The sequence below is a fragment of the Gymnogyps californianus genome, chromosome 5 (genome assembly GCF_018139145.2).
Source record: "Gymnogyps californianus isolate 813 chromosome 5, ASM1813914v2, whole genome shotgun sequence".
Classification (NCBI taxonomy): Eukaryota; Metazoa; Chordata; class Aves; order Accipitriformes; family Cathartidae; genus Gymnogyps; species Gymnogyps californianus.
Window position 1 is genome coordinate 43765476 of NC_059475.1, and position 15855 is coordinate 43781330.

The following is a 15855-nucleotide window of genomic DNA, read 5'->3' on the forward strand; positions in this document are numbered from 1 at the left end:
AAAAGAAAGAAAGGAAAATCAAGATGTTCTGTACAATAACTGCCTTTAGACACATTTGGTCCAACTACAGGAAACTTCAAAGTTCTGAAGTAAAAGACAAAGAAACATTTGCTCATAACACAGTGGATGCTTTGATAGGTTTAGAACTTTAAGATCAGGTGCTTAATTACTAGGCTTTAATTAAAAAGGTTGCATGACTTAACTGAAAAAAATTGACATATTGATGTATTTTGCTTAGGAATGTTACTAAAATAATGCTCTACAAATCAACATAAGGATAATAAAAGAAAATCAGATCAACATTTGACAGCAAATACATTTTGATAGGCTAGCATCTATTTCAACTGTAAGAGAGCTGGAGTAAAATGTTCTTTGCATGATGAAGAGTTGTACCCATTACTATGTTCAATCTGTAAAAAAATGAGAGTATGGAGTAGAGTGCTCTTTGGAGTACAAGAAAACTCTGGGCAGCACTTCAAACCTACAGATATACTAGTTCAAGTTACTGAGTAAGTACTTACTAGGAGTGGCTTCTTTAATGGCTTCTTGTGTTAATTTATTAAGCTATTGTTAGTTGTTTTGCAAGTTGCTAGGCATTTTCAGTAAAACAAAATGTCTAAACCAGAGGTAATTATGAGGCTAAAATATAACTTAAGTATTTATTAATTTTGATTATATAAACTAATTGTAATTTGTTTTTTCAATAACATTATATATACAGGTCAAAAATAGCCTAGCATTTAAGAGCCTTATCCTACACTTCTTAATCAAGCACAGTTTTTATTGTGCTATCAACAGGAAAGTTTCCTTCTAGTAAAAATCAGAGGATTAATACGCCAAATAAGTTTAAGATTCTAATGTCAATCAGTGGGGGAGAAATAAAATAGTTTACAGCTGCCACTGTCCCTACTCATATTTTTAAAGGAGGAAGTATGGGGTTTTTACCTTCACCGCCCTTTTGGGTGTCTCAGCCAAGATGGGAGGAAATATTCCTTTGTAGAAGCCAAGCAATCTATTGAAGAAAAAAAGAAATTATTTTTGTATGGATAAACAACATATCATTACCATACTGCCAATTTGATTTTCACTTTTGAGTAAAGCAACTAACCTTTCAGCATTTCCAAGCATACAGACAAGTAACGATACTCTTTGCTTACTTGCTAAGTAACTAATGTGCTACCAATTCTATTATGTGCTGATGAGATGATATAAAAAAATCAGCAATGAATAAGTAAAAATTCAATCAATTTTTTCTAAGTAGACAAGAAATTGTATTTAAAGGAAGAGGAACAGTTTTGACAATGAAGAGGATGTATTATTTAATTGTTTCAATTTTCTTGACATAGCAATGATAATATTAAAAACTGAAGTCACAAAATACAGATTTGGAAAAAACTGTGACTTCAGCAAGTTGCATACAAAAAACCTGCATGCTCATCTTCAGACACTAGGTTAAGACACCTTTTAAAGTTTAGTTTTAAATATGCCTCAAAATAGATGAAGTTTTTTTTTGACAACTTAGTTTTAACACAAGTTAGCTATTCACAGAGCCATAACAGAATATATGTTTCATCTTGGAAAAAACATTTGGGCAATATCTTGCCACTGTACTCATTCAGGTCTTTGCCCCTCTCTTGCCTGGCTCCATAAACACCTAAGCAGTTTACAATAGCTGCGGACTTTTGGAGCTGGCCTGAAGCCAAAGATCCACTTGTTGCAATGCTTTGCTTTGCATCATCTAAATTTTATGTATATATATATAGCCTGCTACAAGCACACATGGCATTTGCAGGCAGCCGGAGCTCTGCTTACAAGGCCAACGTAACCCAGCATAACGCTGGGTCTTGAGAATGCTTTATATGACAGGTAGTTCTCAAAATCCCCAGGTGAGGTAAAAGTAGACATAGTTCTTGTCTGCTAGGTCTCCACATTAACCTAGACACTGCATGGGGAGAGTTCAGAAAGGCATCTAATGCAATCAGCAAGAAGCTACCTTACCAGCCAACCAGGGTATATCTTATAACTTATCCATCTTCAGAGTTTATACACTTCTTTCAGGACTGTAAGAGGATTTGGTCTACAGAAGAAATCGCATCTTAAAGCAAAGCATTTGTGTCTTTTTAAAATGCTGAAAGCTGGTGATTCACCTTTCTAAAACAGCCTATTACTTGGAATATTTTTGCAGGGTGTGGAAAAGTCATCACATCAACAGATTCTCCTATAGTTATCCTGTGCACGTCAAAGGAAAACAATTAAATTCATATTCCCCACGTGAACATAAAATACCACAAATGCTATACCATTTTTTTTCCACCCTTCTTCTAATGCTTCTCTGGAGTTCTCTTCTTAAGCTGCTCCAATATAAATAAAATAATTTAGGCTTTGTAAGATGCTCCAGAGTGGGAATATCGCTTATCCTTCCTCTGAAGTAAGCAAGTTATGAACTCCAGTCCATGATAAAAGGAAACGTTGAGCATTTTATACAATGATGGTTTCATGACAAAACACTGAAAGTCCTTGGGTAGGAGATTTCAGGAATTCAGTTGAGTCATCAGATGTTTGAATTTCCCCAAAGTCTCACCTTCCAAACATAAATACATATACATACATACATATATCTATATCTATCCACATAGATACGGATACAACTATAGATATCTACAGATATGGATATAACAATATAGATATACTGGATCCAGTCTTAGTCTTTAACAGTTCATACATATTCAGAGTATATTCTTGCTGATTCAGCAAGCTATTGAAATGTTGAATAACTTTAAGCATGTGATTCATACAGTTTAATGTGAGTTCAAACTGAAACTGAGGTCCAAGTAGGATCAGCTACAAGAACACAGATCCCTATAAGCACTTTCTTCCTTTCAGCTCAATCTAAAACACTGTAAGCATATCTACAACAGGCATCCTTGTTTGGAATTTCTAGTACTCCAGCATGATTGGAATTGGAAAATGAAAATTGCTCCACTGCTCTACTCACAGGTGTAGCTCCGACAACAAAAAAGTGAGACCCAAACTTGGTCCAGATTTTCTCATTACTAAGAGATGCGTAAGCAGAGAAATATACAGTGTAAAGCAACAATTCAGTTCTAAAAATACACAGCAGCATTACCTAGCCTTACACAGCAGTACAGGTTGCTTTTCCAGGTTGCCTTCTTCCATACTCAAATGTATGCAGCTATTGAATATATAAACCTTCTAACATTCCCACAATCTCTGAGGATCTCAGGGAAAACTTTTCAGAGAGAATGTGGAAGGGAAGGATATACCAGGAATTTGAGCAACGGATCTGCCATCTCAGCAATCTTGCAAGGCAGATAATCACTTTTAGAGAGTAATCCAGCATTCTATCACAGTTTGGTGTTGAAATACCAGTGATTCAGATGATCAGCAGATCAGGCGGTGGATTGTTTGAAAATTCTAGAGAAATGGGGACTGAAAATATGAAATGCAATTATCCATTGCTCCTGAATCACAGAAGGGTTGAGGATGAAAGGGACCTCTGGAGATCATCTGGTCCAAACCCCTGCTCAAATGGTTTCCAGGATTAGTTGCTTCATCACCTTCCCAGGGATCAAGGTGAGGCTGACCAGCCTGTAGTTCTCTGGATCCTCCTCCTTGCCCTTTTTGAAGATAGGAGTGACATTTGCTTTCCTCCAGTCCTCAGGCACCTCTCCCAGTTGCCATGATCATTTAAAGATAATTGAGAGTGACCTTGCAACGATATCAGCTAGCTCCCCCAGCACTTGTGGGTGCATCCCATCAGGGCTCATGGACTTATGTATGTCAAGTTTGCTTAAGTATTCTCTAACATGATCCTCTTCCACCAGGGGTAAATCTTCCTTATGCCAGACCTTCCCCCTCTCTCCAGAGCTTCGGATTTCTGAAGGCTGGTCTTGCTACTAAAAACTGAAGCGAAGAAGGCATTCAGTATTTCAGCCTTTTCCATGTCCTGTGTCACCAGGCCCTTTGCCCTATTCAGCAGCAGTCCCACATTTTCCCTAGTCTTCCTTTCACCACTTAGATACTTATGGGAGCCCTTCTTGTTGCCCTTGACATCCCTCACCAAGTTCAACTCCAGGTGGGATTTGGCTTTTCTAACCATGTCTCTGCATGCTCAGATTGTCTCTATACTCCTCCCACGTCACCTGTCCCCGCTTCCACCTTCCGTATACTCCCTTTTTATGTTTCAGCTTTGCCAGGAGCTCCTTGCTCAACCACACAGGCCTCTTGGCATTTTTGCCTGACTTCCTGCATGTTGGGATGGACTTTGCTTGAGTGGAGGTGATCCTTGAATACTATCCAGGTTTCCTGGACCCCTCTTCCCTCCAGAGCCTTATACCATGGGACTTTTCCAAGCAGATCCCTGAAGAGGCCACAATCTGTTCTCCTGAAGTCCAGGGTTGTGATCTTGATTTTTGCCCTGCTCCTTCTTCTCAGGATCCTGAACTCCACCATCTCACGGTCACAACAACCAAGGCTCCCTTTGACCTTCACATCCCCAATAAGGCCTTCCTCATTTGTGAGTATGAGGTCCAGCAGAGAACCTCTCCTCATTGGCTCCTCTTCCACTTGTGTCAAGAAGCTATCATTAATGCTCTCCAGTAACCTCCTGGATTGCTTATGCCCTGCTATGTTGTCCCTCCAGGAGGTATCAAGGTGGTTGAAGTCCCCATGAGGATCAGGGTCTGCAAATGCAAGGCTGCTTCCAGCTGTCTGTCAAGGGCCGCATCCGCTTGTTCTTCCTGGTCAGGCAGCCCATAGTAGACACCCACTACAAAGTCACCAGTATTGGTCTGCTCTTTAATCCTTACCCATAAGCTCTCATCATTCACCCTCAGGCAGAGCTCCATGTACTCCAGCTGCTCTCTCCCATAAAGGGCAACTGCTCCTCCTTGTCTTCCAGGCCTGTCCTTCCTAAAGAGTCTGTATCCCTCCATTGCAGCACTCCAGTCATGCAAGCCGTCCACTGCATTTCTGGGATCCCAACGAGATCCTACCCCTGCAGCTGCACACAGATCTCTAATTCCTTGTGTTTACCCCCCATGCTTCGTGCCTTAGTGTGCAGGCACTTCAGAGAGACTTCCTTGCTTACATGCAAATGCTTGAGGTGATGCCACTTAAGCCCTGTTTTGTTCATTTTGTGTTCCTCATTGTTCACATCACCCTAGGCGCTTTTCTTGTCAGCCTGTCCATTGCTCCCTCAGAGCTGCGGTAACTCTCTCCATCCCTTGTGGTTCCTAGTTTAAAGCCCTCTTTACCAGGTTAGCCACCCTGCGGCAAAGATATCTGTGCAAAGATATCACTGTGTGTGTCATGTCAAGCTGATCTGCTTATTGCAGCTGTAAGGTTAACACTGAAGATTTTCTGTTGGAGGAATCTCTACTGTGAACCAGGAGAATTTGCAGAGCTCAGCAACTATATTCATAGCTCTATGAATCCCTAAAATTTTAAGGGATCTGTAACTGGATTTCACTGCTTTACTCCTCCTTTCTTCTGTGGAGGCAAATCTCATCATGAAAAACAGACAGGAAGGAGTTAAGGTCTATTCCTATGGAACACATTAAGTTTAGAAATCTAAAAACACATGAAAACTTTGAGGATATACATCTATATATGCAATATGTAATTCAGTAAACATGTTAAGAACTAGCTCAGTATTTAATTATGAACTGTGGTTTAGTTCTTTTTTTTTCCTTCCTCATTTGAAATAGAAACAGAAAAAAGGTTAGTAAGCACAGCCAGTGAGATGAAAGGAATAAAGGAAATGAGGAAGTAGAAGACAATCCCATCTCATCACTGCCTATTGTCAACTGACTAATTTTTTGCATAGAGTGTAGTTTCTTTTAGAATCTTCTGTGCCTGAGGTGGAGGACAAGCAGCTGCCCCCAACTTTTCCAAATAATGCTTTACAAATTGTGCCCATTAAAGATACAATTATTTGAAATCTTTGCAGAATGAGCTATTTAATTAATTTTAAAAAACTAGCATGATAGTAACAAAAACTTGAATGGCTTTGTCTGTCAGAAAGTACATACACACACAACAGTCTTACACTTCTCTTTTCCTTGGTCAATAACACTGAGTTAGCCTACTTGCACACGATAGATAAAATTTTTCAAAGTCAGCTAATGAATGGTGATGACATTTCACATTTGAAAGATATTATCACCTGGACTCAGGCCTTCCTTCAGAAAACTGGTGTTCAGGAAAATTATGGAACAGCAGCAGCAATCACTGTAGCGTGTGATAGAAGAGAGAGAACGTGACATCATATCCCTAGCTAGAGACACTGGAAAGAACAAGTAAATCTCTAACAGAAACACAGCTACATTCTATTTTGTTTCAGCATTAAGGGTCTAAATGAACATCACCATTCAATTGTATTCTGGGCAACAGCCCAAACTCATCTTTGCAGCAGTTGATTTTGAAACATTACAGTCAATCATATCTTCTCAATTTGTTCTTTCAGGCTTTCGCTATCCTTCTGGTTTCCATTTCTTGTTTGGAAGCCTTGAGTCATTCACCCTGGCAAGACGACCAACCTAAATCAGTTATTTTCTCCAAATTATACTGCTTAGTATGTTGTTTTCTTCCTCTGTCTTTCACATAATTTTCCCTTTAAGGATCTAATAAAGCTGATTGAAGGCATGAACACAATATTCCCTTTCTTCCATTGCTGTCAAATCCAAGTCTCTTACCCACATTGTTTTATAATTGAAACAAAAAACGTCTTAGGTCCAATTCTGCTTTCATTACCTCTGCATTATCCCAAGTATAAATAAAAGACCTGGGTTTCATGACCATGTCAGCTACATTAAAAAAATGCGCGACTTTCTGATTTTACAAAATATTTTATTTCAACAAAGGGAAGGAATTTTGAAGACATGCTTGGTAAAAGGGTGGGTGTTCTTCAAAAAGAGGAAGAAAATACATCTAAATGTAATAAAATTTGCTTAGAGTTTCATTTATACCAGGAAAAAGGTATCTTTTTATTTCATGGTATGTAGCATGTTGTGAATTTATTACTAACAGAAAGTGAAACAATTGAAAACAGGGCAATATTACTTTAATATAGCTATAGTGTGAAGTAATCTTTATGTTGAACTAGCTGGAGATTTAAAAGATTTTAAATTCCCAGAAGTTTCAGAAAATCTTGCAAGTGCTTAGTACCTACTGCTGAGAAAAAAGGACTTACAATGTAGCCATTTATTCTGGGAGCAGCAAGCCACTAGCCAGTTCACACATGTAGTTCACCCTCAATCACAGTGTCTACAACCATTTGTCCAGCTGAAGAGGTATGCTGTAGGGAAGGCTGGGTGTCATTCAGGGGCAATAGGCACAGAGCTGGGCATACTTGAAAAGATATTAAAGGTTGGACACATTCACAGAAAACTAGGCTTGGACACTCTGTTGCTCTGCAAAAAGCTTTTTTTCTTGTGAAGTACGTTATGTATATTATCCTACTGCAAATGTTAAACTCATGTCCCTACAGGAACCTCATATAAAGCTATCAATGACACACTTAGCCAAGCTGGCTTCTGAATTTCTATTATGCAAATATATTTCTTTATCTATTCTGTGTCTACTATACAGATATCTGCCATTTTAGACACCAGCACTAAATACTAGGTACTTATTTTCATAGCACATTTCACTTTCTTTCACTGAGCTTTCATTGCAACAAAATAGGAATTAAGGAAAAACATAATTTTTTTTTGTAGCACGTAAATGTAATACAGAATTATGTGTTACCATGTGTCTGTAGTAACACTGATGTTATACTATATGCTAAAAGAAGACCAAGTGTCCAGCTATAAGAATATTAGAAGCAGACCAACTCATGAAAGAAATCCCTCAAATAAGTTAAGACAACATGGAGTATGAAAAGTGACTGGTTAAAAAGGAAGGGACTGTCAGTGAAAAGTATTAAGATACTTCAGAAAAATACTAAACAGTGGAGAAGCTGGCTCAGAAACAATCAGACTGGCCAAGAAATGGATTAATAATCAGCATCAATCTACCTCACTTATTCAAAATGACAGTCATCACCATATTTACTGCATGTGGGTCAGATTAAGAGGTTGTTATGATCCATCAACCATGTGACTTTGTTATTCTTACTAAGAAATGAGTCTTTCTTCCATGAGTTTTAATCACCTCTCAATCTCTTGGTCAAAATCCTTGCTAATTTTTGGCTTTCTGGGCTGCACTCTGAATTTATGTGAGTTACAGGACACACCTAAATATAAATCCCTCAAGAAAGGGAAAGATGAAACCTTCCTCCTTTCTTGTGTCTATGGCAGCAAAAAGTGAGAGTAAAAAAATAGGAATCTTTGTTAAAATTTCTCTCTATTCAAATGAGGGTCTAGTCTTCTCTTATACTACATATTTCTCACACGGTTTCTGTGTTTTGCTATACCCAAGCACCTAAAAAAAAATTCTAGGAAGGTGAAGTTGGAGCCTTGCATTGTATCGCACAACATAGCCTCAACAGTTCTCCGTGTGTAGAAAAAGAACATCTTGTTCTGGCTTTTTTTCCCAAGGATGATTAAAAATTAATTAGTTAAGTGGTACATTGTTACCATGTACTGCTTCAGTAATAGATTCATGTGTATTAAATTAAATTGGATTTTTAAAAATGTAGATATGCTCACACCTCTGCCACTTACTCTGCAAGTGCCAGGGGCCTGTGAAGCTGGGCTGACCACTGCTGCCGAGGGAGGAATCCCGGCTACCTGGGAGGACGGTGACTGCTGGCGGGTGGAGAGGCAGGACCCTGCCAGCAGCAGCACACACTGCTCGCTCCCACTTCGGCCAGCCCAGCAGCAGGAGCAGCCACGCTCGCTCTGCAGGGCTCCCTGCCACCTTTGCCTGTTCCTTCTTAACACTCTTCTTGTAGTCTGGCCCCCATCGCCAATGAATGAAATACCAGTTTTGCCCATGCTTCTGAAAAGCCTTAAGCTGGTCTGTTTGATGTAATTCCTGTTGAAACCAGTGCAAATCGCAGCGTTATCACTGGCAGCGGGTCTAGGCTCTTACAAAATTGCCTGCATGTAATCACTAGCTGGGCTGTAGAATAGGTCTACATGTCTCATTTCTTACAACTGACAGCATTTTCTTCCCCTAAAGACTTTCCCTCTAGCTGCCCCTTTGTTTGCAATAGGAACAAGCTACAGACATGCCAAAACAGCTTTGCCTAGAGCTTCTGAAACAGAAAAATTCTTCATTGCATTTTGGATTGTCAGAACTGGCAGAATGCTTCGTTTGTTCAGTAGGAGTTTTAGTTGTTCAAACACTAGAAGAGAATTTAAGGGTTTTTTTTCCCCCCTTTTGCTAACAGTACTGCCGTAACTGGTATGACAGGAAGCAGTCACTGTTTTAAAGTAGCTCCACACCTACGTCTATTGAAGCTAAAGAATGCAAGAAAATGATTCATTTTTAGTTTTGATACCAGAGAAAAAATAGACTTTTGTCGCTATGTGCTTAGAAATCTGTTTCTGACACAAAAAAAAAAAAAAAATCATAGAGAGGATAACTAGATGCATTTTCTGGAAAAGACTGACAGCATTTCTCTGTGTTAAACTGATGCTGTGATTCATTAAATGAAAAATCATGAGATGAGCAAAATTTCTGTGCTTGCCCTGGGAGTGTCCCCTACTCAGATTGGTTGTGACTTCATAAAAATACAACATTAAGTTGTTTTAATTGCATCAGAAAAAATGTGGCTCAGGAAGGAAATTTTTGATTGCAAGTTAATGTTAGCCTTCATTGGAATAAGTTATACTCTTCAATATCCACATGCGTCATCCCTAGGGAGTTATATGACTACATGTATTCTTTCCCATCTGCTAGCTAAATATGAGATTCAAGAGGCTTTCAGTGTCATTATACAGATTAGTGACTCTCCCAAGAGGACTCTAGGTTCATGATACAGTGAATAACTTACAATGAGATTTAGAAGACCAACTTTCAGAGATCATTTTGTGTTTGTATGAGTTTTGCACCTGCAATTATTTGTGCTTGTAATTTAGGTTACTTAGATGTTTTTAATTTACCAATGCAATCAGTGATGTAGATACTTAAACTGAACTGAACTGCAGGCAACCATAACTGCAGGTGCAAAATTTTGTCTGCACTGATTTGAATTCATAAACACATCCATCTTCTGAAGTCTAAAGTAAAACTAGGCCAGTAGTGGTTTTATAGTGTTTTTAACAAACTAAAAAACTTACATATTTTTCCCGTTTCTCAAAAAAATCTCAAGGCAGCACTTTTTAGCATTAAAAGGAATAGGGTACCATTAAAAATATACAAACATGCACATAATAATTAATTCGATTCCATCTTTTAGCATCTTGACCTTTGGGGTATTTTTCTTACTCCCTTTACAGTACCTCTAGCAGGAAATCATAAAAGATTCATGATTTTGTAACAGCAATACTGTTGATAGTTGCACCAGTAGACAGCAACAGTCTTATATGCACAGAGATCAAAGCTTGCAGAATTTGTAGCACTACATAGGTAGTGAACGGCACCATGAATATGTACACATACTGGCACTTGAATTTCCATCTGGCAGACAGTTGTGGTACCTAGACGTACCATGGGAGTGAAAGGTATTATTACACAGATGTGTGAGGAAACTCGCACGAATGGCACCTACCTGCCTAAAGACAGACAAAATACCTCTGTGTGTCGCTGAAACTGGATTCTGGTATAAGAAAGTTATTAGAGCTTTATGTACTTGGGAGCAAGAAAATAACTCCTCGAAAAGCAGAAATTTCTTAGAGTTATAGGTACTGTCCCTAGGTACAGTGACAGTGTCACAGATACTTTCCTCCACCTCCGGAGTGCCATCATGCAGTGCCAGTGTGATACAGCGAGGGTACGCGTGTGAAACTGAACTCTAGTCCTTTGTTCCAGCCAGCTCACCCCAGCCCAGGTTACACTGCTTAAGAAAACTGTTAGACGAAGATCTGCATTATATGCTGACTGTCATGGATGCTGGAACGATGCCCAAAAGGATACCTCCTATTCTTCATACACCACACACAAACATCCTAAAAATACCATATGGATTAATACATTTTCCTCAGTGTTATTCCAATCTAAGAACAAATAGAGTTGACAGTTAATACAAACAAACTTATTTTCATTTTTTTATCACAATACATTTTAAACATGAAAGCTCCCTTTTCAGGCAATATGCAGCAATGCTTCCAAACTGATTCCACCTTCAATACTATGAAACTCCCACACGATGATGACATTACTCTCGTCCTTCTCACACAATTTCTAAGATAAAGCACTATGATGTCATGTCATTACTTTGTCTGGAGAGGTGGCTAACCTTCACTCTGAGTTTCTCAAAGAGAAAAAATACAGGCAAGGTACGTTTAAATGACTGAGAAATGAAGAAGACTTACCACAGATTTACCAAAGGATTCCAACCAAAGTTGACTGTTAAATGATTAGAAACAGATTTTGCAAGGCTTTACACAAGTGATACACTTTAGTATAGTTACTGATGAAAAACCTGCTACAAGATTGTGATGCAGAGATATGTAAATACCTTTTGAGACCAGATCAACCGGCAAGACAAACGTGTGAAGGGAAGAATCACGTAGAAGTAGCTGCCCTAATTATTATTATTGCTACTTGTTATTCAGTGATCTGCTCTTGTTTTATGTAGCCATGCCCCACCTGCCAATGGTCTCCTCATCTGCATAGACATCTGTAAAGAAATCTGACATATTTTTTCAAAAAAAGTAATGGAGTCTGTGTCTCAGTGATGTGGCAGTTTCTACCGGATTATTTATTTAAAAAAAAAAACTTGCAATGTGTTCTTTGAGCAGCAAACCTGCCTCAGCAGGTTTAACTTGAACATCTCTTTTGAAATGTTTTCTTTTTCTCAATATACTCTTCTGATCCAGCACCCTTCTCATCTTGAATTCTTCTGCAGAAAAGAAATTTTGCCACTTTGGCATTGAATGAACAAAACAAATGAACCCTCTCTCCCAAGTTACTTTTAAAAGCATGCAGAGTATTTTACTTTACAAATGAACAAAGCGTTTCGTGTAGCAATTCAAGTAAATGCAACACAAGCTATTTTACAGCAGACAGCATGATTTTTTTGTGTCAAACTTTCTGGATTTTATGATTTAAAATAATAATACCTTTATAACCATCAATATGTCAAAAAGAAACTCAATTTGGGTCAAATTTGCTTTTCTTCTAGATCTCTACAGTTCTCTGTAATTTGCAAAAGAGAAATCTTTTTTCTTGTGTAGCTCACAAACATGCTCTGAGGCTTGCTCGGTAACCGGCTCTGAGCTGGATTTAGAACTCAGCCAGATTAGCTGCAGAGTATCATTGCACCTCCGCAGCAGTATGATTTACCATGATCTCACACTCTGTAAGTATAACCGCAATTTGCAACCACACTACTTCCTTGTTCACCATCATCAGAGAGCATTACGAAGTCAATATAAACAACATTTCACTAGGCATGACTAAATGATTACCTGGTATTCTGCAGAGTTGATTTAGAGACGTGCAAACCTTCTCTACGGACAGTACAACAAGCAAGGACATAAGAACACATTTATATTGTTTTAACTGGGGTAACAAGCAGTCAGAACTGCAGTTTCCTTGCACACCTGTGCCAAGCAAACTGCTGCAGAAGACAAGAAAGTCTGTGCTACAAGCACATTTGCAAGGCAAGGGTGGGCAGAGAGCTCCAAGTGCAATGGTTTCTGCTGTAATTGTAGCTGGTCTTGAAGGAATAGGTGGTAAAGTCGTTCGGAGCACTGGGCATCCACAGGCAATGCTCCGAGAAAAGGCATCCAACGCTATCAGCATTGATACACAACACAGCAGGTTCTTCTACGGGTTCTGTTTTGCTGTAAGTTAAAGATGCTGAAAAGTCCACAAGTGTTAGTGAGCTTTTAATAAAATGCATGTCTGCAGTTCAAGAAAGAACTACAAAATTTATGATTTTGTACTGAAACTATGTAAAACTGGCAATACAGTAAAAAAAAAAGAGAAACTCAGCAGTGTTGTCAACAGCTTTGTGTTCTCCTTTTGGGTTACAAAAATTCAGACAAGGATATCACCTGAGGCCAGCTGAAAATTATCTAAACAGCTGCAAAACTAAAAAGAGTTCTTGAGCAGTAGTATTTCTGAAAGCAGTAGTTTAACTTCACTTTCTTTCTGCCATGATGCGCTGGTTGGTTTATGATGAGTTTTTCTTCCGGGGAAGAACATACTTTTTAGTAAACAAATTTTTACATTTTCTTGTGTAAAAGTGAGTAACAGTAACAGAACTATGGACTCTTCTTCACTGATTCAACTCCTACTGAAGTCAAAGTAGTCCTCTTTATTTTAATAGAGTTTATACCACATCTTTTGCAAAGAAGTTTTAAGAGAGTTTGGAGAACATAACTACCCCTTTTCTTTCAAAGACTACATGTTCCTTAGTTTTTTCTCTAAGCATTCAAGACCTTTTTGTACCTGTGGTTCTTTCTCCCTATTTTTCTTCAGTTTTTATCTATGAAGCCTATAATCCCAGTTCCAAGTAAAAAAGCTTGGTACCGTTAGTTTTCCAGAGACAAAACAGAGCAGACTACTGCTGCATTCAAGCTTTAAGCAAAACCAGTGAATCTAACTTATGAATACTGATATATGTCTATTGCCCTATACAGATCTATACCACTAACAACCAGGCTTCCATGAATAACATTGTACATTTTGATTCAGGATTTGTAACAGAAATTATTTTTTGGTTTAGAGACACTTAAAAAATGGCTAAATGTATATTCTGATAACGAACGTATAAAACTTACACTTGAGGATATAAAAAATCATAAATAATCAATAGAGAGTGGAAAGAGAAATGTAATGCTTTCCATCATCTCTGGGGTCTGCCCTACACATGGACCCCTCAGAAACCACAAAGTATAAAGCAATGCCTCATAATGTAATGAATACTTGCACTTTGTAGGAAAAGCACATTTACCACGCATACAGACGCAGAATGTAGCAGTGCACGGAGCCCTGGTACCGCAGCTCGAGTCTGCTACCATTTGAGCTAAAGCAGAACTACATTAGCTGGCACTAACAGCAGTTCATTTATCCTGTCTGCGGGCAAGCTATCATAAGGCAGCAGCACAGCACACACACAGCCAGAATCACTTTTCAAGCAGAATGAGTAGAGAAAGGAGGTAAGGAGAAAAATACAACCTTGTATTAAGTTTAATGTATATACCTGTCTAATTAATTCATTTTCAAAATTATTTAAGCCTCTGGGAACACAGCCTTCCTACGAGATGTTATACTCGAATGGCACTACATCACAACAAGTCAAGCACATAGAATCATCTTAGAGACGGCGAATAATGAAGTATTACTCGAGATTTTCAGCTTATTCACTCCATACTTGTTTGTGATGATGTGGTAAAAAAAATGCTTTGGATCTCAGTTTTAACCATTTTACTGGACATCTGGTGCTTGCTGCTTAAAGTTTCACTATTACCAGGGTCATTGTAATTCTATAGCACATCTGGGCCAAATTCCCTGGCAGTTTTTAGTGAATTCTGCGGCAGTGGAAACATCTGTAGCTGTGCACAGTTCCACACATACAGAATTGTGAGGAGCTGCAGAATGTTCTTGGATCTTTTGCATTTCAGTGTCCAGGAAATTACCCACTGGTAATGGATGATCTTTTGGTAATATTTTTTTTTTTTTTTTTAAATCTTCTGTGGGATATGCCCAAATCAAGTAAAACCACACAGATTCTAATCGCTAACAGTTTATTTTCATCAGTTATTAAAGAAAACACTGGTGCCTCAGTCTTCATGTTTTCAGAAGTACACACAGCCTTTGGAAACATTTTCTTGGAAGTGGGTGGACTGATGCAATGTGAAACTGGCCTACAGTCACTGAAAATTTTGAGAACTGCAAACAAAGCCTAGGCTACAAGAGTTGAAGCAGATAAGAAGAGAAATTTAGCAAGAGAGTCTTGCAACAAAGGACCAGGCACAGTAATCATTAATTCTTATCTTCTAAGGTAAAAACAAAGATTAAAAAAGTGGAGCACTATCATACATCTGCCATTTGTGCGTAATCAACATTTGTGTTAAAATTCTTTTAATGACATTATAGTATAATCTAAGTTTCAGTTATTTGTTTTAAAATTATAGAATAAAACTATTACTTGTTACAAAGAAAGGCCTGTGAGAATGAACGATCTGGAAGAAATAGTCTCTTACTCCTCAGATCCTGAAGTATTTGTGCCAACTGGTTAGGATTAAATCAATATATTACAATTGCCTGGACTTGATCCAAAACTTTGCTTTGCAAAACAAAACAAAACAAAAACCAAAACAAAACAAAAAACAAACAAACAAAAAAGAAAATCCTAGCACCAGGTTTCTTTCCAGTAGTGTAACGCATCACTGGCTAAGCCACCAGAGGAGTAAACTAAATTTGTTCTGTTATTTGCTGAGTCACTAAGCAGTTCTAGTTGTATGTACTTGGATTGGCAAAGTGAATCACTGGACAGAGTAAAACCGTATCCATATCTCAGCCTAAATCCTAATTTGAATTAAATGCTAAATTCTTAAGAATTATAGTAAAGATACTGAAGGAGGCTTACGCTGGGGTTATAATGAGTTAGCCTACACTGATTTTTTCAGCCTCAGAAGAGGCTTTGAAAGTAATTGTAAAGAAGAAAATGCAGTATGCCAAAAGGATCATTTGGCGGTATAGCAAGGATGAGCAATAATAAGCTATAATAAGCAAGAGGGGCGAAGAACTGGACAACCTGTATATACGGAT

At 38.3% G+C, this 15855-nt stretch overlaps 1 protein-coding gene across 1 annotated transcript in view; it reads right to left on the reverse strand.

The window, feature by feature from the left end:
- Positions 1 to 15855, reverse strand: part of SLC25A21 (solute carrier family 25 member 21) — a 264842-nt gene that overhangs the window by 27909 nt on the left and 221078 nt on the right. The window contains exon 4 of the mRNA XM_050897609.1: positions 946 to 1012. Coding sequence (XP_050753566.1) covers positions 946 to 1012 — 67 coding nt within the window. The remainder of the gene's footprint in view (positions 1 to 945; positions 1013 to 15855) is intronic.